At 40.3% G+C, this 27,379-nt stretch overlaps 3 protein-coding genes and 4 non-coding genes across 14 annotated transcripts in view; 3 read left to right on the top strand and 4 right to left on the bottom strand.

Moving 5' to 3' along the window:
• Positions 1 to 1,057: 1,057 nt before the first annotated feature.
• Positions 1,058 to 1,139, bottom strand: Trnas-uga (transfer RNA serine (anticodon UGA)). The gene has a single exon. It is a non-coding gene; the product is annotated as a tRNA-Ser (tRNA).
• A 1,378-nt stretch (positions 1,140 to 2,517) lies between these two features.
• On the bottom strand, positions 2,518 to 2,599 carry Trnas-uga (transfer RNA serine (anticodon UGA)). Its single transcript has one exon. It is a non-coding gene; the product is annotated as a tRNA-Ser (tRNA).
• A 1,709-nt stretch (positions 2,600 to 4,308) lies between these two features.
• Trnas-uga (transfer RNA serine (anticodon UGA)) lies at positions 4,309 to 4,390 on the top strand. The gene has a single exon. It is a non-coding gene; the product is annotated as a tRNA-Ser (tRNA).
• A 1,737-nt stretch (positions 4,391 to 6,127) lies between these two features.
• Trnas-uga (transfer RNA serine (anticodon UGA)) lies at positions 6,128 to 6,209 on the top strand. The gene has a single exon. It is a non-coding gene; the product is annotated as a tRNA-Ser (tRNA).
• A 2,092-nt stretch (positions 6,210 to 8,301) lies between these two features.
• On the top strand, positions 8,302 to 15,711 carry LOC126769900 (E3 ubiquitin-protein ligase rififylin). Its single transcript, XM_050488860.1, has 7 exons — positions 8,302 to 8,742; positions 11,558 to 11,743; positions 11,922 to 12,014; positions 12,475 to 12,645; positions 12,715 to 12,879; positions 13,258 to 13,440; positions 13,588 to 15,711. The coding sequence occupies exons 1-7, from the start codon at positions 8,478 to 8,480 to the stop codon at positions 13,761 to 13,763; spliced, it is 1,239 nt and encodes a 412-aa protein (XP_050344817.1). The 5' UTR covers positions 8,302 to 8,477; the 3' UTR covers positions 13,764 to 15,711.
• A 1,797-nt stretch (positions 15,712 to 17,508) lies between these two features.
• LOC126769901 (ester hydrolase C11orf54 homolog) lies at positions 17,509 to 21,617 on the bottom strand. 8 transcript variants are annotated; one of them, XM_050488861.1, is made up of 9 exons: positions 21,486 to 21,617; positions 21,208 to 21,396; positions 21,001 to 21,080; positions 20,470 to 20,568; positions 19,249 to 19,424; positions 18,933 to 19,091; positions 18,606 to 18,702; positions 18,341 to 18,507; positions 17,509 to 18,123 (listed from the first exon to the last, which is right to left on the bottom strand). In XM_050488861.1, the coding sequence occupies exons 2-9, from the start codon at positions 21,306 to 21,308 to the stop codon at positions 17,950 to 17,952; spliced, it is 1,053 nt and encodes a 350-aa protein (XP_050344818.1). In that variant the 5' UTR covers positions 21,309 to 21,396; positions 21,486 to 21,617; the 3' UTR covers positions 17,509 to 17,949. The 8 variants fall into 8 exon arrangements, with proteins under 8 accessions (XP_050344818.1, XP_050344823.1, XP_050344819.1 ...); XM_050488866.1 differs by having other exon boundaries at positions 21,322 to 21,396; positions 21,486 to 21,616; XM_050488862.1 differs by having other exon boundaries at positions 21,208 to 21,416; positions 21,486 to 21,612.
• A 182-nt stretch (positions 21,618 to 21,799) lies between these two features.
• The window catches only part of LOC126770406 (intermembrane lipid transfer protein Vps13D), a 33,725-nt gene continuing 28,145 nt past the window's right edge, over positions 21,800 to 27,379 (bottom strand). The window contains exons 59-69 of the mRNA XM_050489804.1: positions 27,255 to 27,366; positions 26,970 to 27,168; positions 26,394 to 26,698; positions 26,061 to 26,279; positions 25,771 to 25,940; positions 25,506 to 25,680; positions 25,243 to 25,425; positions 24,988 to 25,162; positions 24,774 to 24,905; positions 24,254 to 24,707; positions 21,800 to 24,167 (exon numbers count right to left, since the gene is read on the bottom strand). Of these exons, the coding sequence (XP_050345761.1) occupies positions 23,957 to 24,167; positions 24,254 to 24,707; positions 24,774 to 24,905; positions 24,988 to 25,162; positions 25,243 to 25,425; positions 25,506 to 25,680; positions 25,771 to 25,940; positions 26,061 to 26,279; positions 26,394 to 26,698; positions 26,970 to 27,168; positions 27,255 to 27,366 (2,335 nt within the window). The 3' untranslated portion in view covers positions 21,800 to 23,956. The remainder of the gene's footprint in view (positions 24,168 to 24,253; positions 24,708 to 24,773; positions 24,906 to 24,987; positions 25,163 to 25,242; positions 25,426 to 25,505; positions 25,681 to 25,770; positions 25,941 to 26,060; positions 26,280 to 26,393; positions 26,699 to 26,969; positions 27,169 to 27,254; positions 27,367 to 27,379) is intronic.

Genomic DNA, 27,379 nt, shown 5'->3' with positions numbered 1-27,379 from the left:
TTAATTGACGATGGCTCATCATAGAGGTACCGCTTTACGTACTGAAATACATATGTGTAAAATATATATTTCATTTCAAAGCATGTATTTTAAAATGTTTCCGATTTTAGAAAGATTTTTTTATACCTTCCACATACACATAGAAGGGTATCTATCTGTGTGTGTGTGTAAGGCAAGTATATATGTGTACGTTGGTTCGTATTGTGGGCAGACCACACTCGCCCATTTTCTTTTTATTTCATTTCAACCAGGTAGTAGTTCTAAACTGACTATGTTATGTAATGAAATTGTTTATGATTATGAAATCGCAGAATTTTCCGTTCATATTGTTTACCTATTCCTTGTTCAGTTAACATTTCCAAATAACATGCAAATAAATTAGCTTTAGGTAGAGATATCAAATGTATAGGACGAGCGTGAATATAATCTGAACCACTTAAATTTATAATTATTTTTTCTTATTTATTTAAAAGATCCAAAGATGTGAATAACAAGAAGTGCGAAGTGCTAAAAACTCGTACATCGTATCCTTTTTTGTTGGCATTCCTTAAAAATCCAACAAATACATTTTTATACAATAATATAAGTTTTGAATACCTGTTTACATTGGTATAATTAATATGACATACTTATAGTTGCATATATTGTAATTATATTTTAAAGTATTTTTTACTAATTGCAACATTTAATATTTTACAATTTTTTTTGGTGTTTAGAAAAATCTATTTGTTTAATTATTAGCTATTGTTATGACATATCATAGTTAAGTATATAAGTCATTCATAAAACCACTCTCTACCAATACCTTCACCGATTCAGAAAGATACACGTCAGACCTGAAAAGAGCAGCGACCGAATGTTAGCGGTATTGTATATTGTATTTTGTCAAATTGAATTTGCTTTAAAAGACCTGGAGATAATCGTTTCAATCGTAAAATGTGCTTTCGTATATTCGATTAGAACTAAACTTACTTTTTTTAAACAAAACTCATAAACATATGTTATGTGTTATATATATTATATTATATGTTATAAGCAATCTGGAATAAAAATAAATCGCTGAGGACAGGATTCGAACCTGCGCGGGTAGAACCCATTGGATTTCAAGTCCAACTCCTTAACCACTCGGACACCTCAGCTGTGACTATTATATTGAAATTTATAATACAAAATTCCATATAAGTCGTAATATCGTATTTATACAAGTGTTACTAACTCATTACGTATAACATATTTAAAATAAATAATTTGTTTATTTTATTTTTGACTGCTCTTTAAAAACCTTTTTATTATTTCTTAATTTTTATATAACATAAATATTAAGATAAACATAAAGAAATAAAAAAAAGAGTTCATAAAAGTTGCGATGTATACAGCCGAGTGAAACGCTAGGTATAATTACGTATCTACATTTTTGTACCGCAGTCTGCTAACGGGCAGAGTGCGAGTGTAATTACAAGCGCAAAGCACACCGCTTGATCCTATTGAATTAGCTACACTATATTATGTATGTAGGGACCGCAGCGTAGCTAGGCGGATAAAGGCCCCGGTGCAGCGCTGTATTGATTGGCACTGATGTCGCCAAAGTAAAGAAAATTTGGTATTGCTAGTATGGAAATATAACCTATTTCATATATTGCCTGGTACACCGCACCGCTTTGTCCTATGATAGCTACCACACTGCATAGTCACTGACTTGGTCAAAGTGAAATCATCTCGTGTCGTATCTACGTTTTGACACGTATATACGACTTACCGAGGAGACCAGGACCCCATACGTATGCATGTAACGGTGACGTAGTAAATGTCCACACATATGTAAAAGTTGACACCAATTATAATCTATAAGAAAAATATCTAATTTATCCAAACATTTTAAACATGCATTCATTTATCTAACAGTTATTATTTTTATTTACCGATAATTTAATAAAAAAATGCATACAAAATTTTAGGTCATGGCCGATTTTCTTAGGAAAGCGCAATCTATTTTTTGACCGAGTCCGTCCAAAACAAAGGCTTCAAGAATATATTTTAAATTCATAAAATATATCATTGGTAAGTTAAACAATAAATCGTTATTAGTCGTATTCGACCTCGTTTCCCTCGAGATCGTACTCGTGAATATTACTTATCATTGGGATACAATTTTTACCAATCACATAACCCCTAATATTCAACGCTACCCTTTCCTTTATTAATAAGTACAATTTTATTTGTGATTTTATGATATAATCACGTACCTACAGACGGGCAATGCGTCCGCTCCAAAGTCATCCTGAAATATTTTAAAAATAATATTTGAATATGACTAGTTGAATTTTCTAAATTCTATTATCAAATTTATTTTTGATAAATGCATTCCATCACAAATGTCATTATTGAGATCCATGTATAAATACTAAGGTTAGAGAAATAATCAAATTTTGAAACTAACTAGACAAATACTAATTATCAATGCATTTTAATTCAAAAAATAATTACACGTATTATACAAAATTTAAAACGAAATGTCTCCGCTGAGGACAGGATTCGAACCTGCGCGGGTAGAACCCATTGGATTTCAAGTCCAACTCCTTAACCACTCGGACACCTCAGCTGTGACAGATACAACAAAATTTATGTATATTCTCTACATTACCTTTTTTACATTTTAATTTGATTTAATTTGTCGTTTTCTTTGTAAAGGCATCATTATATTTATGATAAGAAATATATATTATTATTTTTAACAAAGTCTCGGAACTCCTGCGCATAACATAAGAAACTTGAATACTAATACAAACAGTAGCTAACAAGTTTAGAGAAAACGAAAAAGTTTAAAGATTTAAACTTTTTTATCGGTACTTTATTAAATGTCTTAAAAATAATCATAAAGTTATTTTTTTATCTTTCAATATGTAGTTATAATTGTTTTAATTAAAATAATAATATTAATAAACCTGCATACTTGTCCTTAAAACCTTAAACCAAAAGAAATGTTATTTAATGTTATTTATCCTTTCTACATCAACATATAACCGGAATAAAAAAAGTATGTTGAAGTCGATAGTCCGCTTGCAAATAAAATAGATTTAAATTTATATAATTCTGATATTGATTGAGGTCGCTTTTAAATTAAAAACGATTATTACCAGCTAATTAATCAGCACATACCCAGTCAATCCTCCGGTTAAATTATATAAAAAGATGTCCTACTTACCTATAGTACATATACCCACCCACTCATCACATATTCTACCGCCAAGCAGCAATAATATTATTGTGTTCCGGTTTGAAGGATGAGTGAGCCAGTGTAACTACAGGCATAAGGGACATAACATCTTAGTTCCAGTGAAGCATTGGCGATGCAAGAGGCAGTTACTATTTCTTACGATTTGAAGGTCTATGGGCGGTGGTGACCACTTACCTTCAAGTGGGCTTCTTCCCACTGCCTACCTAACACAGAAAAAATATTTATGTTATAAAACTTGATTGATCATCATAATTCGGTTGCGCTTTTTATATTTTTTTTGCCATCGACGCAGCGTGTTGTGCGCTGCACGAAAAGGTATAACATTTGGCACGCTCTATTCTACTGCCAGACCACACCTGGTAAGTTTCATTAAATTAATATTTTGTGTTATTAATTTATGTGACATCATTTGTCTGTCGAGTAGACAAATATTAATTGTTATGAGGAGCACTGCATTATGCAACTAACACAGCTATAACTTATTCTGTTCTTATTGTAATTAGGCTGTATAAAACCCTATTATAAAACCCCATCAAGTATAATAAATAATTATTTAAAAAACGAGTACGTTTTATAATTAAGAATATTACACTCGGATATTACAAAAATAATCAAATAACACATTAGAGGTTCAAAGTGATCATGTGGATCTCTTGATTTGATTTCATTTAAGCCGGTTGAAGTCGCATGCATATAATTCGTCTAAATTTTGTATTTATTTACATTGAGTAAATCAATACTTTTGACGTTATTATCAATATTTTATTAGATAAACAACAAGAGTATTTACTTCACTCAGTATTCTGAGGTAGTAATGGCACAAAATTAAAACAAAGCAAAAAAGGCATCCCTTTCTTCAAGAGATTTCCTACAGCACAGTAGACAGAGGAAAAGTAGGACATGCACGTACATTCATAGAACAAATATACAGTAAAATGAACTTAATATTTATTATACTGACATATATTTGTAATTGTTTACAATACATATGTAAGTAAGTATATGGTTACATTTACTTGTGCAAACAAATAACCAAAAACATATTATATCTAAATTGTATTGTGTCGTCGACAGCTGAGGTGTCCGAGTGGTTAAGGAGTTGGACTTGAAATCCAATGGGTTCTACCCGCGCAGGTTCGAATCCTGTCCTCAGCGAAGTATTCATTTTGAAAAAATAACGTAATTTAGCAATTCTTACAGTAGTTTTCAATTATAAATTCAATCCTAACTATTGGCAATACATTATAATAGACGATATTATTATCTTCACAAGCACATTTAACCATTTGAAACTTGTAATAGTTACGATAAAGATTACGTCAAATTGAAACACATGCGTATTAAGAGTAGATCCTCGTCGAGATACGCAACATTGGTGTTGGTCATTTATCGAAGTTTGTGCAAATAGCACATAAAGCATTCAGGTCGCAGCTACAGCACTTGGTCTGAATGAAGGTACATGCGAATAATATGCAGCGCCTTAGAGCACTACATTTGCTTGAGATGCATCATTGAGATGCATTCGTGATATAGTAGCAATACTAAATGAAAAAATCTCATTTGATTCTCACCTGAAACTCATGTTTTCAAAATATGGATGATGTCCAGAACAAACACGACGTTTTAAGCTCTAGGTACATTAAAGAAAATATCCATGTTTTGTGTTCATGTTTAAAATTGCAACTTTTAAAACATGCGTATGTAATTCGATCGAAATTTGGATATCACCGCGTGGATACAGTCACCGGAGAGCCAACTATAACTACAAAAGTGCGTACACCAATACAGGTGCTCGCTCTGATCTCTCTCTATCAAGTCTGTTGGGACAACATTTTGACACGACACATGGCATGCTTTCCTAAACGCAGAAGCGCAACACCACCGACGTCTTACCACAAGGCTATTGCAAAGAAATTACCGACTCTAAAGCCAATAGACTATTGGTCCGACTGTTGATTTTATCTTACGTAGATAGATTGCACTAGTCATTAGATACTATAATAATAAGTCAATTAAATGCAAATAATACGTGTCTTTAATATGAGTTCAAATAGTAAGGTCGACATCTTCGTAGGCCAACACAACAACTGCATTTGTTTCACACGCTTGAGCTTTGAGTGACAAGTACAGACTTTGGACCGCAATGCAAATTCTTCTTTAACGTATGAATTAGCATACACTACGTAAACTTTCTCTGCGAATGTGTTAATGATACACCCTTCTGTTAAAACAGCAAAAAAGCTAATTTATAGGGATTCTTTTTTTTTTAAATAAAATACAATCTTTATAACAGTCGATATTTCAAAGTTACATTTTCTTTTTATATTTATGATGAATAGTAATAGTAATTGCCAGGAAGCCTCTCAAGAAACTTCTTGAAAAACTTTGTACGGCATGTAATTCGGGCAACCAATAATAGAGCAGTGTGCAAGACACGAGTCTTCGCAGCGCAACCTTTAGATTTTAAAAGTTTTTTATTTATTATTTTTTTCATCACTTAAATTTCTCATTAATATTTTAACTCCCTTTGAAACCTGACGAGGCGCAACTTAACGAGGGTTCTTCTACTCTATCTATCTATAGGAAGTTTCGGGTTTATTCTTACAGAATAGCATCTTTGGTACGTTCAGTGTAGCTCTCTACGAGACTGCATGTATATCACAAATATTTTCATGACTTTTGTTGCAACAATACTTAGAAAGTCGAAGAACAAATTATTTTTAAAATACACTATATTGAAATGGTATGAAGCTTATAATGTAAACAAATTTTTTTTGAATAAGTTAAAATATTTTAATCAGTGTTTGTACTAGCCACTTTGGCCACTTGTGCAATCATTTCATTTCACTGTAAGATTGTACAACATACATACATTTTACATCTCTAGCAACAGCTGAGGTGTCCGAGTGGTTAAGGAGTTGGACTTGAAATCCAATGGGTTCTACCCGCGCAGGTTCGAATCCTGTCCTCAGCGATGTGATCATTTTAAAATTTTATTCCAGCAACTATTATCTTGCCAGTAGATAATAATTTTAATCATAATTATTTTAACACTACACAGTAATGATTATCACAGCTGTACGTCGGCTTTTTATTTTAAACACTTAAATCCAATCTACTTATTATATGTATGAATTTAGTATATACCCAACATGTAGTTTTTAAGTTTTCTGCAATTTTTAAATGATCATCAATATAATTTCAGCCGAGTTCGCTGCTAAACAAGGGCTCCCCCAATGAGCTGTATCTACACTTGGCAGACAGTATGTCGATCGCAATAGAATGGAGAAAGTGCTCGGTACTAAAATAAAAAATAAAAAATCCGCCTACCAATTAACTTATCAACAAGTACCCACACAGCTTTGAAAGAGATCTTCTAAGGCTGTATTTAGGCGATTTCATATATTTTTCGTCGAAAAAAACTGGCGAGGTTCCATTCATTAACGTTTTTTTAATTTCGTATAGTTTTTGTATGTTACTACAAATACAAATACTACAAATATTTATTAAAATAATGAAATTTGTACCACAGTAAATTACTATTTAAGCACTTGACTGACAAAATTATTTTATTTATTTGATAAATAATTATGAGCCGTCTTTGTTACCCCAGGGCCTCCAAGCCCTTAAGCCCGGCTGTGCTTTGCTTGTTATATATTCCGTCGGGACGACTCCTACGCCTCCACGGAATGAGCTAGGATGGTGACATTCGGTGCCATACGGCCCAAATTATCAATAATAAATAGTAAATAAATATTTTGTACCATTAGTATCTAAAATTAAAACATTTTTAACAAGCGTACCATTTGCTCCATTAAAACATCAGGATCAACTTAAATAATAGCAATTTCGATGATCTATGGTAGATATTTAATTTAAACATATTCAAATCTAGGTGATTACATTTTTTCCTCTTAGATTCCGGGGCATACTAGCAATCCCCATTTATGACTTCCCATAATTCCGTTACGTTTTAAAAACGTCCTAGCTCTGGGCTGTGGGAGAGTCTAGATAATGCCACCGTCGTCTCGGCCGAACGGGAACAAGAGTGCTTATCAGACTTTTCAGACCAGACTCTGTCTCTCCACGACCCATGCGGGGCAAGCCTCCAGCTAATGCCGAGTGATGTCCCGGTTCACGCCACAGTGCTCTTAGTAGATGAGCGTCAGGTAAATAAAAAGCGTTTACTCAAAACTGAGCAAAACTACTTCTATTTTGAAAATTTGTCTTTAATATCAATAAATACTTTAAGTACTAACCTTTAAGTTGTAAAAATTGGCGCTCGAGTCAGAAAGTAAATCAAACTATATTGAATTTTAAATAATATTTATATTAACATATATATTCTATATTTACCTTTTAGATAATCTAGATATAAGGGCTTTGTGCTAGCCCGTCTGGGTCGGTACCACCCACTCATCAGATATTCGACGGCTAAACAGCAATACTATGTATTGTTGTGTTGCGGTTTGAAGGATGGAAGGAGTCAAGGACACAAAGGCACAAGTGACCTAACATCTTTGTTCCCAAGGTTGATGGCTCACAGCGCATTGTCGATGTAAGGTACGGTTAATACATTTGCCCGTCCTATAACATTAAAAAAAATTAATGTTATAGGTAGACTTCCAAAATAAAGACAATAAGTTAAAAACTGAAAAAAAAACTAGGTAACTAATTACATTTAAAAAAAATTAAGAATGATAGAAATGTATAACAAAATACATGTTTTAAAAAAAAAGATTATTTTCTACACTAAAAACATTGTAACTAATTAAATATTATATAACTAAATATTTACATATAAAACTAGTAATCGACTGGAATACTAAAAAATAACCTAAAACAATAAGCGTCAACCAAACAATGAAAAACCGTATACAAATGTCTGTTGTTTTGTTTCTTAAACATTTCTTAAGCAACATAATGTAAGCGGTACATCTTATTTTTGTCAGCCTTATATTTTCAGTATATAATTTATGTACTTTGTGTACTATTTTAGTCTGTGGTTTTAAAAAAATCATATATATCTACGATATATGGTAACATTGTTTTTCATTATGGCAGATTTGACTTGTGTGTTTTGATTTTTTTAGTTTTTACTCGAAATAATTTTTTATTTTAACTAATGCAACGTAATTTCACAGAAGAAATCAATTACAAATCCTGTAATCGAAAAAATGATTAAATATATATATTTATAAAAACGAAAGATTGTACAGTGTGAATTAGTATAGTATGTCTGATGATAGTTCGAGGACGTGAATGTTATAAAATGCCGTGCGAAAGCTGTGCGGTGCAGTTCAGCGTATTTAAAAGAAAACGAGCTTGTTCAGAATGTGAACGAAACTACTGTAGCGGGTGCTTGCGGAGAGGCGGTGGTACAATGTGTGGACCGTGCAGGGTGCTTTCTACTCGACCCCTATACAGGCAGAGTATCTCCCATTTAAAAGTTCGTGACCTCCAATACTTCCTTCAACGACAGAACGTATCCACCAGAGGCTGCGTTGGTAAGCATCCAATGACAATAGAATTATAAAATTATCACTAGAATGATAAAGCACTAAAACGATCTATGAAATTATTTGATACTTGAAATCAATTGCTTATTTGTTATTGTAACGGTATGTGCTATACTTCTTGATACAGAGATAAAATATAATATCATTTATATACTCCACATAAAATGGAGAAAATATATCATACATAAAATTTAACAGCTTAATTTGTGGAAAACAAATGACCTGTATTCTACAAATTAAACGGAGACTAAATATTGATATTAAAAAATAGAGTTAATTTAATGAAAGACAGTAATTTTTTTCATTGTATGACTGTCTGTAGTTCTAAAAAAAATACCAGTTCATTTATATATATATGTATCATTAATTAAAATTTATATGTATCATTTAAATTTTAGAATTCTTACTTAAGTAGAAAAATATCCCATCAAAAGATAAATGTGAAATGAGAGCCTAGTTCAATATTATGATACATGTTTTGGTTGTTGACTTCACGACAAAAGAATGAGATCTATATGGGTGCCAAGTTCAATGATCAGTCCTGAAATTTATTTATAACAACTTAAAATATCATTTCTTCTTATAACTTAGGACAATATATTGAAGCCTAAGGTCTGACTTGGCTAGTTCTCATATACGAATTATTATTAAGTACCTACTAAAACAGTCATGAAAGAGCCCTATGTTCGATGGCTAGTCTCTACCAGCAAGCCAAATTTTCGGAATAGTAAAATAACATTTTACATCTTTATATCTTGCAAAAGTTATAATATACCTATCTAGATGCCAAATTTGAAGTTTCTAGGTAATCTGGAACTGGGTTAGAGTTTTGATCTATAGGTCAATCAGTGAAAAAAATGATGATTTCTGGATGTTAATATCTAAATAACCGTTTGAGGTTTATGAAATTTAGAGCACATATGTAACTCACAGGTCTCAATATATGAGCCAAATTTGGCATGTTTATGTGAAATAGTTTTTGAGTTATGAGGGGGTCAAAAGTGGCTCCAAATGGTTCGTGTAATATTACACACGGTGCTGCTCCTCAGTTCTGTTAGCTTGAATTTGGCTTGACACGCTACCGCATGTCTAGATTATATCATGCAATATTTATTGACAACTAACAGGAAATCAATTGTTTGGTTGGTTTATCCATTTCGAAAAAACTAATAATTGGGTAAATTCTGTAAAATGGGTTAATCATCCATTTTTTCCCTTACGTTCAGTAGTTTTTACTCTTCATTATATTAAAAATTATGTCATATATCTAAAGTGTTATTAGTACTTATAGTATTAAATGTATATAAGTTCATGTCTGATAACTAGAGATAACAGTGAAAATAAAGATAAAATCATAATAATATCATTTTATTATGAATAAATATGACTTATTGCACAAAACAAAAATAAAAATCTTACAAATTGTTTATAATGTAAAACCTATACCTTATTACACATTCTCAGTATGTTACAAAACATACTTTGAAAATATTAAATTTAGAATCATTATAAAATATTATTCTACCAAATGAAATTAAGAATTTATTTCATGTTTACTCAGCTCTAACATTAAATACTGAGTGATGATATATGTGTATATAATTTATATTTAATTAACACAGAACTTACATAAGCATACTTTTTTTGTACAACATAATTACCTATAGGAATCAATTGTATTATTGCCTGATATAGAATTCATGAGACAAAGGATCAATACAAAGTAATTCTGTTGATAATTTCCAATAGTGTTGTAAGATGTTGCAATTTAAGGCACACTCATAGTGTGTTAGTCATACCCCATGATCAACTTGTAATGGTTTATGTGTGACAAAAAATGTTGTCACCCACCATGGACTGTCTCAAACTTAGTTGAGCTAACGATGAGCTTTACTTTTGAACGGTGGCCGACGTATTTTGTTACATATTGTTGGAATATGCGATGCTTCGAATTAAAGCGAGAAACCCAAGTGTCTGACGCTTTATAATCGAAGTGTTGATCCAAAAATTGGAGGGCAGCATCCATCACCCACTGTTAGAGCATCTGAGTTGTTACGAAGCCTGCCGTGGTCTTGGCCTCGATAAACCGCTCGTAAACGTACGAAATCACTTCTAGTTTATTATTTCGTAACCCCCTTGTTTGATTTGGGTTCTTGACATTGACAACTGCGTTTTGCTTTTTAAAAATCTTGTTGATCGTTTTCGCAAAGTTGCTAAGGAACACTTCGGATGCAGATCTGCTAGCTCCACGGTCTTAATTTTTACAGCGAATGAAATTCTGTTCCGCTCGTCTGCATCATTTTTTTCGTTCGAATCTGAAGAAATGTCTTCTTCGCCACTTTCTTCTTCGCTTGTTCCAAGAGTGTTTTTTCTTCTTCCCTGTTGGAAAATAATACTTCCTGCTCCGTAAACGTCATGGTCCCGTACATGTCCAAAAATTGTTTAAACATTTCTCTGCCGATTAATGCAGATCGTTTCGCAGATGGTGGAGCTCTCCGATTCGACTATGAACTTATGTTTTATCAATAACTGTCGCAGATAATATATATCTTATCGCTCTTCATCGCGAGTTGAAGACCATAAGAGACCTCCTTCGTCTTCCACCATGTTATAAGAGCACCAAATGAATAAAAAGATTCAAAAAGTTTTAAGTCAAAATAAATGAATCAAAATATATTTATTTAAATAGACTGAGACTGACATTAACAACTCCTTAGAAATACTATTGTTGGTTTTTGTACGAATTGGATTGCTCTGTTCTAATCTACCGGAACTCTAGTCAAGTTGCTTTCGAATATTTCAGAAAAGGAAGAGTTAGTTAGCCTGTGCGTGTCGCACGTGAACAGCGCGGCGTACCGGCGGCGCGGGCCGCGCTCGGGCTCCAGCCCCTTCAGCACGCTCAAGGGCCTCACCACCAACATCAACGACTTCATCAACTCCGCCTTCGACCTGCGGAACCCCGCGCACCCGTCACCGCCCGCCGACAGAAGTACGAGCCCCATGCTACTAATAGCAGTTTTTAATGTTCAGATCCACACATTTCGATGCATTTTATGTAACGAATTGAAAAATTATATTTTTATATAAAACAATGTTTACCATAACGAAAGTAAAGCAAAAAAATAAAAACAAAGTAATGAATAAATTTTATTTTTATAATTTTCCAGGTAGTTGCTTTAATTCGTCGCACGCACATTCGCCGACGAACGGGACCGCGGCCAACGTCAACATTCCAGACCGGCGCTTCACACCGACGCCAGGTAACACCAGAACAATCATAGAACTACCCTTAAACCAAATCGAGTCACTCAAGAGTTCCGCGCTCTATAGGTTTCGTGAAGTATACGAGACGAAAATCAACTATGAGCTCTTAACCAATCAAAAGTTAAAGAAAATCGTTTAAATTTTGTAAAAATTACTGCAGTTCGCGTTGTGTAACTTTACTGCTCTGACGTTGGCAGCAACTCACTACATAATACGAGTCTCATACTCGTCGCATCAATCGCATTACATTCGATGCTCTCTCACCACACGTCTCCACGTCATAGTTTCGATTCTAAAACCTAGTCTGAGAATGAGTTGAAGGCGAACGTGAAGAAACATAAGAGATATGGCGGTGACAAAACTCAACCAATTTCACTACGCTGAGGGGCAAAGGAACACGACACGAACCGATCTCGTAAAGTTAGTTAGTCAGTTCATAATGAGCCGGTTCTCCAGGCGGCGAACGGGACGTGCGGGTGTCCGCGCCCGAGGCGGAGGGCGGGGCGGAGGCCGAAGCCGAGCGGGAGCCGGAGGTGCCCGTCGACACCACCGACTGCTTCGAGATCGAGGACCTGGACGACACCGGCTGGGAGTTCATCACGCGGCCCGCCGAGCCGCTACCCAACGGTAGCTAGCCCCCCGGCCGGTCCGTGCGCCCGTCCGGTCGGGCCGGCCTCACCCGCTGCCTGTCCGCAGACTCGGAGGTGCTGCTGGCGGCGGCGCTGCGCGGCTCCCCGCGGCGCGCGGCGTCCGAGCTCGAGCTGCAGCCCGCACCCCCCGCGCCCCCCGCGCCCGCCGCCCCCGCGCGCGCGCACAGCGCCAGCCTGCAGGACGAGCCGCCGCTCGCCTCCGACTGCTCGGGTGACCTAGCCTCCTCCTTCTACCCTTTCTTTTTATCTTATCTATACACTGGCAACTAACTGCGGTCTAATGTATCCGATATGATGTTCATTCGACAGATCCACAGCTTACATTCTTACCTCTTCGATGCGATCGAAGGGCTCCTCGATTTAGGAGTAGTGGCGAGGATCTCCACGTTCGTTGATCAAATCCAAACTGGAGCTCCAGCCTGCCGCTGCATCGAGTCAGAAATTATCTTCCCTGAGATGTAGTAGGAGCCGTCGATTCCCGTTTCTTTGAATACAGAGACAGGCTGATAGCCCGCGATGTTTCTGCGTATTCGTCATCCAGACGATTTCAGGAGCTTATATATGTAACCGTCCCGCGCTCATTTTGCAGATAGTCCGAAGCACCTCACGCTGGAACAGATAAAGCAGGCGACGGACCTGGAGCTCCTGAACGTGAAGCAGCTGAAGGAGCTGCTGACGCGCAACCGCGTCGAGTTCCGCGGCTGTCTCGAGCGGAAGGACCTGCTCGAGCGCGCCAAGACGCTGTGGGCCAACCACGTTAAGTATAAAGAAGGTGAGCCTTTATCTGGACTACTCGTATTCGACATTTCATTTGAAACAAATTTATTTTTAGTTCATATATTTATATTAAAGCACCAACTAACTAACGGCACCGGCTCCACTAGACGAACAGCGAGTAATGATAGGTTGCCGCCCGCAGAAATCGACAACCTTCCGTTCGAGGAGAGCTGCAAGATCTGCATGGCGGCGCCGCTGGAGTGCGTGCTGCTGGAGTGCGGCCACATCGCGGCGTGCACGGCGTGCTCCAAGCAGCTCGCCGAGTGCCCCATCTGCCGCCAGTACGTCGTGCGCGCCGTGCGCTTCTTCCGCTCCTAGCTCACCTGGCCGGGCTAGACTATGTTATTCGACTTCCATTTCCTCCTTATATCAATGATATAGACGTCTAGTCGATGGCAGGAACCCTTACCGCAAACTGACTCGCCGCTCTAAACTCAAACGTGCGCCGAGACTTCATTCATTTAATATATACGGAACGATTCTTCGTTCTGTCGTCCGTGTATGTCTGAGTGCCGTTGTAGCGAAAGGGCCAATTTTCTTGTTCTCCATTCCTTGTGTTTTGTTTAAAATCGTATTTTGGTGTACAATAATATAATAGTGTGTTTGCAATAAATAGAACGAAATAGTAAAACTCATTCTTTCTAAAGTAATAAATGTAATGGAAGTGTTAGAAGGTGGAAGTAATTACAATTGATATATTTTATATAAGAGAATAGTCAATTTCGTATCATATAACTTACTAAAGTTAATTTATATAATTAAGTTTCACGCTTTATCGTGTTTTTTGTCTCGTTCGGTTTGCGAGACGCAAACTTTTCATGCAAGGCCTCCCCCGCAGTAGGGGCTCGGTCGCAAAGCCTTCCCTGTGAGGGAACGGTCATGAGGCCTGTGTCGACAAATCTGTCGAATTATTTGTGTGATATAAAATGTTTATATAACTGCTGAGCTTGGTCCTGTTTAGATTTATTTATAAAATTGAAGTAAAAATTGTTTTATGTAAATATCCAGTTTTTATACAAAATATTTTTTATAAAGCATCTGTATATTTCGACGTGGTTATCATTCCCTTATCGCCGGCGTGCCGGCCGGTCTCACTCCATATATAAATTGTCTGTATTTTATAAATTACATGTAAAAAGTTTTGTTTTCCATAACCTTGTGTCAAATATGAGTCCAGCGTCTCCGCTCGTACCTCAACAAACCTACGGACGAGTTTCTTATTGAGATGTTCAATCGTCGCAAGACATGCGTACAATAATTAATCGTCACGTTTACTTTTGTTGTGGTTTTGTATCTGTAATTATTAATCTTCTTGTACTACGTAAGCATGTATCGGTTTTATGTAATTAAAAGTACTCTATATCGTCTAGATCGATAGCAATTTGGGCTGTGTGACGTGTTTCGCCTAATTGATCCATCTACTTGTGAAATATATACTTTATAAAGATTGTCTGCGGTAGGTTATTAAAACAGAGAGAGAACAGCGAATGGGCCAACTGGTGGTTACGGCTGTACCTTATGCTCATTGCTATTAGAAATAGCTTCCATTATCAAACAAGTCGGTACCTGCGACGTTACCTCCCTAACTCGCGACACGCGGGCTCGTTCGCTTCCCTCGTCTGCGGGTACCGCCCACCTGGCCCATACAGTTCACGAGAACATGTGCCTCCTAAGTGTGACGCCACTATCAGTTACAAACTGAATATAAATATATGTAATTGAGCATTTGATGCGTTAAACCGTGTAGTTTTGTAGACAAGATGTCGTTTGGTTAACATTAACTAAAAAATGATCCCGGAAGTTCCGGCGGGTCCTTGCGTGCGCTGAACAAGAGATTGATCTCAATTGTATTACTAGTTCATCAAATTGTTGAATTGTAAATATATTTGCTTTAAAGGCGTTTTAGTCAAATTCGTGTCGTCCAATTCGAAAGATGAAATACTTTTAAAATTGTTATTTTAATAATAAATTGATATAAAAGTTCTTTATTTTTATATAAATTGTCTTTTAAACGTTTTTTTTTTTCAAAAAACTATGTAATTCGAAATGTAAATTTTTTAAGTAGCTATTTCTGGAATTGATCCCTCGGGTGCGCTCGCGACGCCCGGGGGCGCCCGAGGGCTGCTGTGCGAGTGCTGCACCCCGGACTGCACGTTATTGTAATCCCGGACGATGTCGAGTCGTCCGTTTGAAATATTGTAACATAGAATAGTCGGCGATAATTTTTATATGATCATTAGTGTAAATACATCGGATTTGTCACGTTGTTTTGGTTTTATTTAACTCCTATAAATAATAAATTATAAATAACAATTATAAATTCCAATGAATTGTTATGACGTTTCGTTCACACTTTCACTGCCAAGCGTATTAACTAAAACTATGCCATCTGTTTCCGAGACAGTGTTCACGTACCAGTGTTGTATTTGAGGCCTTCCATTCCGAAGCGGTTAGAGTAAAATTATATTATTTTTGGCTCGGATAGCGAAGCCCCTTGGCCGATGCCTTGTTGGCCTACGCATAAATCCAGGGCTGTTGAAATTTTGTATATGAAGTTAACTAAAACACAGTTTATTACATCCAATTATTTTATATATATATATATATATATATATATATATGCGACGGGATGGCAAATGACTCTACTCCACCTGATGGTAAGTGGTAGTAGAGTCCAAACGCGACGACGGCCAGTACAGTCGGGAAGAATGTTCTGTACTAGCCGTCCCCGCCTTGCCGGCCCGCAAGATGCCTCTTCACGCCTCGTTTGAAGGAACCCGGGTTGTAAGAGGAGGGGAACACGTGAGCTGGTAAGGAATTCCATTTTTTGGTAGTGCGACAAAGAAAGGAGTTGCCAAATTTCTTTGTGCGCGATGGAATTGATGTCACAGTTAGGCGGTGACATCGAGAACCAGCTCGCGTGGACTTAAGAAGGAAGGGGGAAGCAGGAATTAGAGAGAATAATTCCTCAGAGCACTCGCCGTGATACAGTCGATAGAAAGCGCTCAGTGCTGCTATCTCGCGACGCAATTGTAAAGGTTCAAGGGTGTTTGTGACCTTTACGTCGCCAATAATGCGTACTGCACGTCGCTGCAACCGGTCCAAGGCCTCCAGTAGGTACTTAGCGGAGCCATCCCAAAGGTGCGAGCAATATTCAACGCAAGACCGTACCTGTGTTTTGTATAACAGGCACAGTTGTTGTGGCGTGAAAAAACGCCGCACCTTGTTCAGAACTCCGAGTTTTCGTGAAGCTGTTTTTATAATAGCCTCGATGTAATCCCTTGGACTAAGGTCGCAGCGAACGTCCATCCCCAGCATGGCGATTTTGCTTTGTATCATCAGCGGTGTGCCACAGAGGGAGGGATGAGGGTAAAATGGTGACTTTTTCGCTGTGAGAGCGCACACCTGTGTTTTCTTGGCATTAAACTCAACAAGATTATCAGAACCCCATTTGGCGATGAGCTCTAATGTCCTATCGAGTTCAATAACAAGATTCTCCCGCCTCTCCTCAGTTTCCGCCCGCCCAGCCACTGCGCGTCCGTGGTATCCACCATGCACTGTACTATCATCCGCATAGCAATGTATGTTCCCAAGGGAGAGCATATCATTGATATGCAAAAGAAAGAGTGTGGGAGATAGCACAGATCCCTGGGGGACCCCAGCATTCACTACATAGAATTGTGAAGCGCAACCATCTACTAAAACACGAAGGCTACGCTTGTGTAGGAAGCTGGCAATCCAGGTGCATAGCTGAGCAGGCAGACCATATGCCGGTAGCTTGGAGAGAAGACTTCTGTGCCAGACCCTGTCGAAAGCCTATGTAGCGAACGGGTAAAAGTGCTTGATGGTAATAAGTCCTTATAAAACACTGTAAGAAATATAACCCATTCCTTACATCGCCTATGCACAATAATTAAGGTGTCCTTTGTGCCTGTAGTTACACTACAGCACAATCATACCCTCATATATAAGTATACCCTCTTCTTAGGAAGTAGGAATAAAGGTAAACAAAGCCCTACCGCCAAGTACGAGTAATCGGAATTCTCTAACAAATAAATCAAACAATTGTTAAACGTTCATTTATTTCGATTTTATAAAAACAAGTGTTAAGTTACTTACACTAAGACCTATTTTTTATTATAACTTTAAGCATGTAGACTGCAGTATTGCATCATTTAAACTTAATCAGGAACAAAACCGAACGTCATGTTCCGCGAAACTTTAACCCTGAACATAAGAGCGCACGATAACAAGGATATTTTAACAATAAATATATAAGACTTTTTACCATCACTTGAAAAAGTGAAAGCTTATTTCAAATACAATATAATATTATTTATAAGATGATCAAAGACGTCTTAGTCATTATTCATTTATTGTAAAATATAAAACAAAATAATAACAACAATTATATACAACAAGCGATCGACGCGTACATGAAATTTAAGTTTAAATCGCAGGGACATTTTACATCGTACTTAAATAAATCAGTGTCGGCGGTCGGTCAGTCGCGACCGATATAGTGCGTCTCGAGCGGCGCGTCGACGCGCACGACGGAGCGAGCGAGAGCGAAGTAGCCCTCGTAGTGCACGACCTCGGGCGTCGTGTCGTAGTGGTAGTGGCCGCCGTCGCCGTGCAAGCTGAACCCATGGAAGTGATGCAGGCGGAGGTCCAGGCCCTGCCGACCATCACAGTTAGCAACATGAACACATCAAGTGGACCTTAGCCGAAGGTCGCGAATCTAAAACCAGGCAAGCACTAAAAAGTGTTCACGGTTAACGCTTGCTTATAATTCATCTCGTTTCGTGACGAAACCTGCATATTTCATAATATGCAGCTAAGTGTTTATCCACAAGCCTGCACTGATCAGGATTGGAGGATTTCGAGATGCTCACCAGGTCGCCGGTGACGAGCGTGCCGACGTGTGTGATGGGAGCGCGCATTTCGTAGAAGCGCAGCCAGCCTTCCACGTCGGCTTCCTTGCAGAGCGCGGTTGCGGAGAAGTCGGGCATCACGTGGTGCTTCACCAAGCCCGAGCGCAGCACGAAGGCGCCGCCCAGACCTGCCGGCCAGACCATTGTGGCATTTAACAAATAAATACTGGAGCGTACTAAAGTAAACAGGAAACAGGTGTTTCAGGAATATTTGAAAGAAAATTACCAACAACATTGGCGCCGTAGTGATTTTTAAGAGCTTCTCTGATGGCGGTGATGAAGTTCGATTCTCCGATTCGTTTCTTAGCCACTACCTTTATAACCTGAAAGTGAATTTGAGTAAAGTTTTTTCTTATTTGAATTTCCTACGGAATTCTATAGAACGATCCATCTCCTTCGACATATTCGAGACACACCTTATGTTTCGCTACACTTTTGGTGTCGCATCAATTTTGAGAATTTCAACAATTCAAACCTTAATAAATATTTTGAAATAGAAAATTTAATAAGAAACTGTTAATGGAAACGAATGGAGCTACATACGTCAGCTTACCTTACCGGGCTTCCCTTCTGACAGCAGATAGTTCCCGAGCAGAGCGGTGCGCGTCTCCGTGTCGGGGAGCTGCTCCTGTCGGTAGCTCCTCCCCTGCACGCTGACGATGCGCGTGCCCTGGCGCACCACGCCCCCCTCCATCTTCAGATTGATGATGCCCTAATATACGAGATAGGTCGTCTTATATGGCCTTTTACAAAAATTAGTAAGCGTAGCGAGAGTAAGACTCGTATTGAGATAAAGTTCTTAACGTTGTCTTGTTGACCCAGCTGTGGGCCATTTACATTTATCGCCTAGGATTCGGACCCACAATCACCTCGCAGTTGGTGCCCAAGTAGGGCCAGGGCCCGGCGCCGGCGCCAACCAGCAGCGCGGGGTCGCGGCGCAGGTGGCGCAGCAGCGCCGCCAGGTCGTACAGCTTGTCGCGCCGCACGAGCGGCAAGAGGTACGGCGGGCCGCCCAACTCCACCAGTTTCGCGTCGCCGGTCAGTCCTGCTCATCGACGATTATCAGTTAAACGTCACCTTATTGTTAAATTATTCATTACATATAATATAACAAAATAACCAAATATCTCTTTATTAATTTTTATCCACCAGCTTGCATTCGAGCAGCTGTTGGAATAAGCTCCAAAACCTCAAAATAAGAGAAGGCCCAGTAGCGTGACATTAAGCAGCTGTTATGGTTTTTGTCAAAGCACTAAATAATCTACTATCTAAATATATGTAATCTAATAATATATGATACCAAATTTTTGTAAATTGTGTGCAATAAAGGATTAATGAATAAATAAATAAATAATCTAAAAGCACTATTTATAATAAAAACACAATATAATATATGTGTACACACACCCAAGTGGAATAACCTACTTGTGTATACATTTTGAAAATAATTGCTGCTTGCATTGTGTGTGCGATTGTTTTTTCTTTTTCAGAACCTTATCGAAAAAATCAGCGCATCAAATCTCAAGTGTTTGTTATATATGTTTGCATTAAAACATTTCCCACCCCACGGTCCGCTGATAGCGCTTAATGTTATCTAAATCAAAACGATAACACAGCAAGAGAAATATCTCTTATCATTATTTACTTGCTACTGAAACAGTTACTCAATATTTATAAGGGTATTTAAACAAAACTGTATTAAGCAATATTATAATTCACTGATTACTTTTAACAAGATGTTTAGGAACAGTTTTATTTTGGTAATATTATTATTCTTTTGTATATTCATTATATTAAGCAGCAATGTACCTAACGATCTATTTAATATTAGGTATATATTTTAGACAGGGCTCTGTAAGCGACCCAATAGTTCAGCTAGGAAATTTGACTCTTAAAAAGAAATACTTATTTCGTAAAATGAAGCTGAAAGGCGGCTGTTCCGTGCTTTTTTACCGTGAATTTAAATAGCATTCTAATAGGAGTTGTATTAGAATGCAGGCGGTTATGACAAAGTTATAACAATTATGGCACTGATATTGAGTCTAGTTCGTTTTGATGATGTAATAGCACAATATTCTAAAGTATCTTACCTGGAGCGGTGAGGTTGTACGGAGGCTGCGTGAGGTCGGGAGTCTCCTCGGCCGTCACGCTCACATATTCAAAAGTGGACGGCAAACTGCGAGAGAGCACTAAACACACATAAAAATGCTTATATTGTCTCATTATTCTAGTTGTTAGATTAAAAGGATGCGGATTATGAAGGTGTTAGACTCCCGTGCCTAAGTAAGGTAGGTTTAAAAACGTTAAACATAGGACCTTAAGTGCTTTCTTGAAGTTGATGAAAAAGAATTTATCAATATTATAGGTTTCAAATCATAAAATTTAAATCTCATTTGCCGTTTCATCTGTAATGTAATAATTTAAACTGAATTATCATTATTTTTTACATTACATGAAGGATCCTTGTACTATATATAATAGATATTAGCTAATTAAATGCATCTTACTTAGACTAATTATTATAATATAATAATAAGTATTTTTTCCCTTGTTCTGATATCTCGTTTCAATAATTTATCACAAAAAGCATACATATAGTGTTATATAAAATAAATAATTACCTTCCACTATCTCCTCCAAGGGTGGCGTAAATAAAGGCTTCTCTTTTATTTCGACGGTAGAATAATCAATGGACGCCATGCTATTAGAAAAAGAATAAACAATTCCATATTACATTTATGGAAAAAAAAGAAGTCACTTGAGTTATATTTTTCATATCACTTGCAAAGCTTACAATTATGTACTACATTACAATTATATAGTCTTACCTCGTCGTTATGTTTGTATCACTCAAGGCTGCAGATTCCGTGACATTTAGCGATACATATTGAATAAAAATAATAACTAATAAATATTCAAAAAACTGCATGTTCAATAATTACCTTTAATACGTTAGATCATGCACAATTTCCAGCTTCGAAGTGAACTTAAAGTTTACTCGACGTGAAGCAAATTATCTGTAGGTCAAGTCGTCGACCTTTAAGATATTATATTAACCAAAAATTTATGCATAATCATTGGTCGATTTCATAAAATATGTACCTACTTTGTTTCGATCACTCGTATCACTGTTGACGACTATACAGGGACTGTAATGGCGGCTAGTTTATTTAGTTTATTGTTGGAGCGACGTGCGCACGCGCCGACGGCCGGCTCCGTGTGACCTTCCACTGGCTATTGATTTGACAACTTGTTTTACGCTGTTGAACTTCAGTTATCACTCGAGAACATTTTATACAATACCTAATTGCGATCGAAGTCAAGGTCAGGGTGTAGTGAATGAAACACGAATTTTAAATAAGTTGTTTATTATTCGTAAGAAAATTTTGTTATTAGTAAAAAAGATTATTTTGCTTTCCTTATATTTGTCAATTAGCTTAGAGAAGGTAATACATATTGTTTAATATCCCCAGTCAATTGATTACACTAAATAAAACGTAGACCGCACACTAAATTTATATCCAATGCTGAGCGATTACGCAAAATATATTATATTTATGTAACATAAAAAAAATACATAGCAACTCGACGAAAGATAGTGGGGCAACGTGGTGGTATGCTATCTGAGCATTTTTACGAGGACGAGAGGCTCTTGTCCAGCAGTGGGTTAAATAGTATTTTTTACTATATACCAGAACGCTCAGCATTAGACAAACGTATTTATGGAACATTTATTTATTACCAATGATTAAAAAATAAAATACATAAAAACTAAGTACAATTTTATTCATTGAACTTAATATAATATTCAATATTCGTTACAACCAGGTCCCAATAAAACTATAAATAAATGTTACTTTCATTATAAAATAAAAATCTGAATAAAATATTATTTTATTTATATTTGCATAACTTGTGTGCGAGACAGATTAACATTAAATTATTTAATTCATCGTCAAATGTATGAAAAATCCAATACTGCGATAAGAATACTTTTAAGAGGATCGATCCGAAAAAAATAAAATATTATCGATATTATTGCATCGTTTTTAATAGCTTTGATTAAATATTCAACATTTGAACTAATTTAAGGAACAAATATTGCTTTATTGAAATACAATTTATGCATATATTTACGTATCTACTGTACGGCGACGACACTACAAACATCTACCAGTGTGATGTACAAACTGAACTAAAAACTACTATAACAAAAGAAATTAAGATTATTCTGAAAATTGTTTCAAGTAATATTTTTGATAATCATATGACGTACACAATCTATCGGCTAAATTAATTTCACGGAACTAAAATTGATGCGGTCCCTTTTCTATTTGAGGGACTAAATGAGATAGCAAGTTTTAATTCTTTAAAAATAGTTTAGAGGTTGTGCGCATCAGTGTCGGCTTTAGTGAATATTATAGACAATGTTGGCAGCTTTAGTGCGTTGCATTTTGTTGCATTTCTAACGGACTAGGAGCCGCGGTCGCCGCAGAGAAAACACACAAATGTCTGTATGACGTAAGAATATAATCAGTAAAACTTCAACTGTTACAAATAGAGCTGAATGCTGCCCTAATATATCTATTACTTTATTATTAAATTAACTACACCCGTACTGCTCCCCGTACACCGCACTAAGCACAGCCTTATCGTTTTGATAAACATACTCACTGCATATCATTCGTATATTAATTACTCTCACACGTGCGATGTTCTCTCATTTTTACACCGATACAGCCAGAACATCCAAAACTTAACTAAATAATTTAAGAGGAGGAACATGTGCCCCGACTATTAGGTTACCTAAAACTTCAATAATAAACATGGAATTGCTATTGTATTCATAAGATGCTATGAACAGTCGAACAATATAAATTAAATGTCAGTTATAAATTAACTATAATTAGTGTAATAAATAAAAGTAATCTATCCGTCGCGGGGCCTGATCGCACGACGACTTCTGGTGACATTGTGATCGAGTCATACGTTTTTCGTTGCTCACGAAAGGACACAAGATTAAATTAATGATTGTTCCACTTATCATAAGTCACATTACCTACGAATATAATATAAATAAATAGTTTGGTGCGATATTGCGATGGCGCGTTGCGCGTCCTCTACTTCAATACTAAGACTATAAAAATATTTTTTGATATACATTCATACATACATACATTTACTTTTAGGAAATCGAATTAAGCGTAACAGGATATCTACCTATACATACACAATTATACATCAGAGCAATAGATCCGTACTCAATCGGCCTAAGATACCACACAATCCTTCTTAAAAAAAGTCAGTCAAATGTTTTAGTTCTACGTAAACAAGTCTCGACGTCGTCGAGGGTAGAATAGAATAGGACTAGTTAGTTAGTTAGTACATTGAACGGAGGAGCCACAGGTATACATAGTATAATATAATAATATTGTACGCATTACATCATATGTACGCATCGAATAGAGTAGTATTTACAAGGAAGTTGGCATCACAGGTGTGCGTATAGAAAATAATACGCCCGAAGCGCCATGAACATCACCGGCAGCGGACATGTCAGGAGGAGCTCCTCGCGACCTACAGGTCGGCGTGCGGCAGCAGCGTGTGGCGGCGGTCGTGGTGCAGCTGCCGCGCGGCGGCGGCGTGGCGCGCCAGCCAGCCCGCCAGCTCGGCGCTGTCGCACTGCACGCGCGGCCGCCGCAGCGCCTCGCCCGCGCCCGCGCCGCGCACGCCCAGCTCCACCAGCCACGCGCCCTCCGCCAGCACCGCCGTGCACGACACCAGGTTGCTGCCGGCACAGGCGCCCCGCCTCAGGTTACGTCTTCTTACGAAAAGCGAATGGCTCCAAACGGAAAGGCAGCCGGTAGCTCGTACCTGAGGTGCGTCTCCATCACGACCTGCGGCTGGCCGTGCTTGCACGTGACGATGCGCAGGTACGTGTCGGACAGCAGCGCGCGGATGTCGTGCGGCGTGTCGCGCACCGTGCGGTACGCCAGGAAGCGCTCGTCGGGCTCGCGCGCCGGCAGCGCCAGCAGCAGCGCCGCGCCCTCCGCCAGCGCGGGGCAGTAGCGCGGCAGCGGCGCCGCGCCCCCCGCGCCGCCCGCGCCGCCCGCCGCCAGCCGCGGGGCGCGCGCGCGCCGGGGGGCTCCGCCCGCGCGCCGCGACGTCTCGCGCAGCGCCGCCGCCGTCTCCGCCGCCAGGTCCAGCACGCCGATCACGGGCTTGGTGACGGTGCCCACGAGCCCCTTGCCCACGCCGGCCAGGAAGCCCGCCATGCCCTCGGCCGCCGCGCCCTCGTAGCTGTGCTTCACCAGCGAGGTCATGCCGCCTGCGCAGAGAGCACACGGTTCAGAGCCGACGAGGTGGCCCCGGGGGCCCGGCGCGCCGCACTCACCCAGTATGCCGAGGCCGAGCCCGCGGAAGCCGGCGGCGAGGTGCGCGCCGGCGGCGGCCGAGCGGATGCGGCGCCGCGTCTCCTCGTGCGCCTCGTCGCCCACGACGCGCTCCAGGCCGTCTCCCAACGTTTCTACGGTTAAAAACGAGTTAAAACCGTTTCCCTTCACAATTGCATTTTTAAATAAAGAAAGACGAAGCTTTGAATATAGGACCTGTGACTTTGGCGGCAGAGTTAGATATTCCATGGGTGACATTTTTGAGCAGCGCTCCGACGTTTCCCTCGAGCAGTAATCCCGATACTCCTTCGGACACGTCCGCCACGAAGCCCAGAGGATTACCGAGGAAGTCAACTGACCCCAATATCTTTGCCGCTTGCCATTTCAACTCCTAACAAAAGAAAAAGGCAATGAGTACATTCCATGAAATGTGTTGTCGCAGAGGAAGTGTCGCGCTGTAGCAGTACTGACGTCCTTGAAGTGCCGCAGCAGCTGGCGCGCGAGGCCGGCGGCGCTGTCGAAGGCGTGCGCGCGCACGAAGGGCTCCAGCTCCACGGCCGCGTCCTCGAAGCGGATGAACGTGAGCCCGAGCCGGCGCTTCAGCGCGCTCAGCTCGCCCTCCAGCTTGTTGGCCGTGAACATCGACAGGCGGATCTACGAACGGCTCTTGAGTGACTATCAGGTACGAAAGTTTACATCAGCACGCGCGAGCTCGTGGAAAGCAGGCGGCCTACCTGACTCGGTATTATCTTGATAAGCGCGAAGTAGTATCTCGTTGCGTGCAGCGCGGTGAGCTCGTGCAGAACGCGCCGGGTCTCGTATTCCGCCTCGTCGGGCTCCTCTGCCACCTCTACACCCTCCGGGGCCTCACCGCCGCCCTCCACCCACGACCACACCAGCAGGATCAGTCTGTGTGCACATTTAATCGTGACAGGTGAAAAGTTCGATGTGATGGCTCGACTATTTTAAGTATAAGAGTATATATTTATCGCTACGAACCTCTCGTCCAATCGCACGGCGACGGGCCGCAGGGCCACGATGAGGTGCGTGAAGTACACCGCGTTGTAATGCGGCGGAGCCGACGTCAGCTCCATCGACACATGCAGTGCCGGCACCGACGCGCCGTCGTCCAGGCAGTGCAGCAGCACCGGGCTCGGCGTGCTCGTCAACTGCGGAAGTCACAGGGCGTACGGTCGCAGTCACTAGTCTATACTTTTCTCGAGGGGCTCCGAGTGAAGCCCGAAGCGGAAGAACTCGTATTATATGAATTGCCAGCCAGGTTACTATACCTGGTTGTCCCATTGCATGGAGTCCACGGACAGCGCGAGGTGTGCGCTGCTGGGGGCGCGCGCGGCGGTGAGGCGCACGCGCGTGAACTGCGCGAACAGCAGCTCGGCGGGCGGCCAGCGAGCCACCAGCGACAGCGACACGCTCGCCAGCGACACCGACAGCCCCCACTCGCGCGACGACTCCTCCTCGCGCGAGCTCGCCTCCACGCTCGCGCGCTCCTGCCACGAGGCGACGGACGTTTAGGTGACAGATTATCGAAAACTGAACTCATCGTCGCTCACAGGAGCGATACGTCGGAAAAATTTAAACGTAATGATGAACGTCGGACTCACGGGGTCCGCCTGGTCCCGAATGCGCACGAGTCTCGTCGGCCCGTCGGCGTCGAGCGTCACGGTGAGTCGGCCGGAGCCGGGCCGCAGCGTGCGCCACTGCAGGGCGTGCTCGGCCGGCACGGGGGCCGTCCACGGACCCGACAGGCCCAGCACCACGCGCCCGCCTGCGCACACCACCGCACACGTCACACGACACTCCGGACGACACGGGTTTGTTTCAGTTTTGTTTGAAGGTAACTTTAACACGTTTTCTGTGCCAAAACAATTCAATTTTTTTGGCAGTTTAACATGCGTGGAATTGAATTAAGTATTATCAAACGTATATGTAACCAGAATAAGCCGCGCCTTCGACAGCGTGGAATTCATGTTGAGACTACAATCCTTCGAAATCCGCCATTTTAACGAACACAATGCGTAGTCGAATATAAGGACGTATCTATACAAATAAATAAAATGGAAGCGCCTGTCGATCTGTGATTTCAGAACGAGTGCCCCATTTTGAGAGAACACGGCTCGGAGCTCCCCGAGCGGACAATTTAACTTAAAACCGGACAGTCGAAGAGGTCGCGGGCGTACCGGGCACGAGCCCCAGCAGCCCGCCCTCGGGCTGCACGCACAGGTTGGCGTGCGCGCAGGCCATGCGCGCGGCGCGGGCGGCGCGCGCGGCGGGCACGAGGCGCCACGCCTGCGTGGACGCGCGGCGCGGGTCGGCGCGCCGCAGCACGAGCGCCGCCGCGCGGCCCGGCCGCGGCGCCGCCTCCTCGATGTCCAGCACCTGCGACGGACACGGACGCTCCCGCTTAGTGCTTCCGTCTGACCCTCGTCGGTCGACGATCGTAGTTAAAGGAGTCGGTTGCGGACCATCGCGTGCGGCGACAGCGTGCAGTCGTCGCTCAGTGCGTCGGTGGGTTGCGGCGGCGAGCTGCCCTCGTGCAGCAGCTGCGAGCCCGGCCCGCGACGCCACAGCTGACTCCTGGACGCGACGA

This window comes from Nymphalis io, chromosome 8 (assembly GCF_905147045.1).
Source record: "Nymphalis io chromosome 8, ilAglIoxx1.1, whole genome shotgun sequence".
NCBI classification, from domain to species: domain Eukaryota; kingdom Metazoa; phylum Arthropoda; class Insecta; order Lepidoptera; family Nymphalidae; genus Nymphalis; species Nymphalis io.
This window is presented reverse-complemented; position numbering and strand designations above follow the sequence as displayed.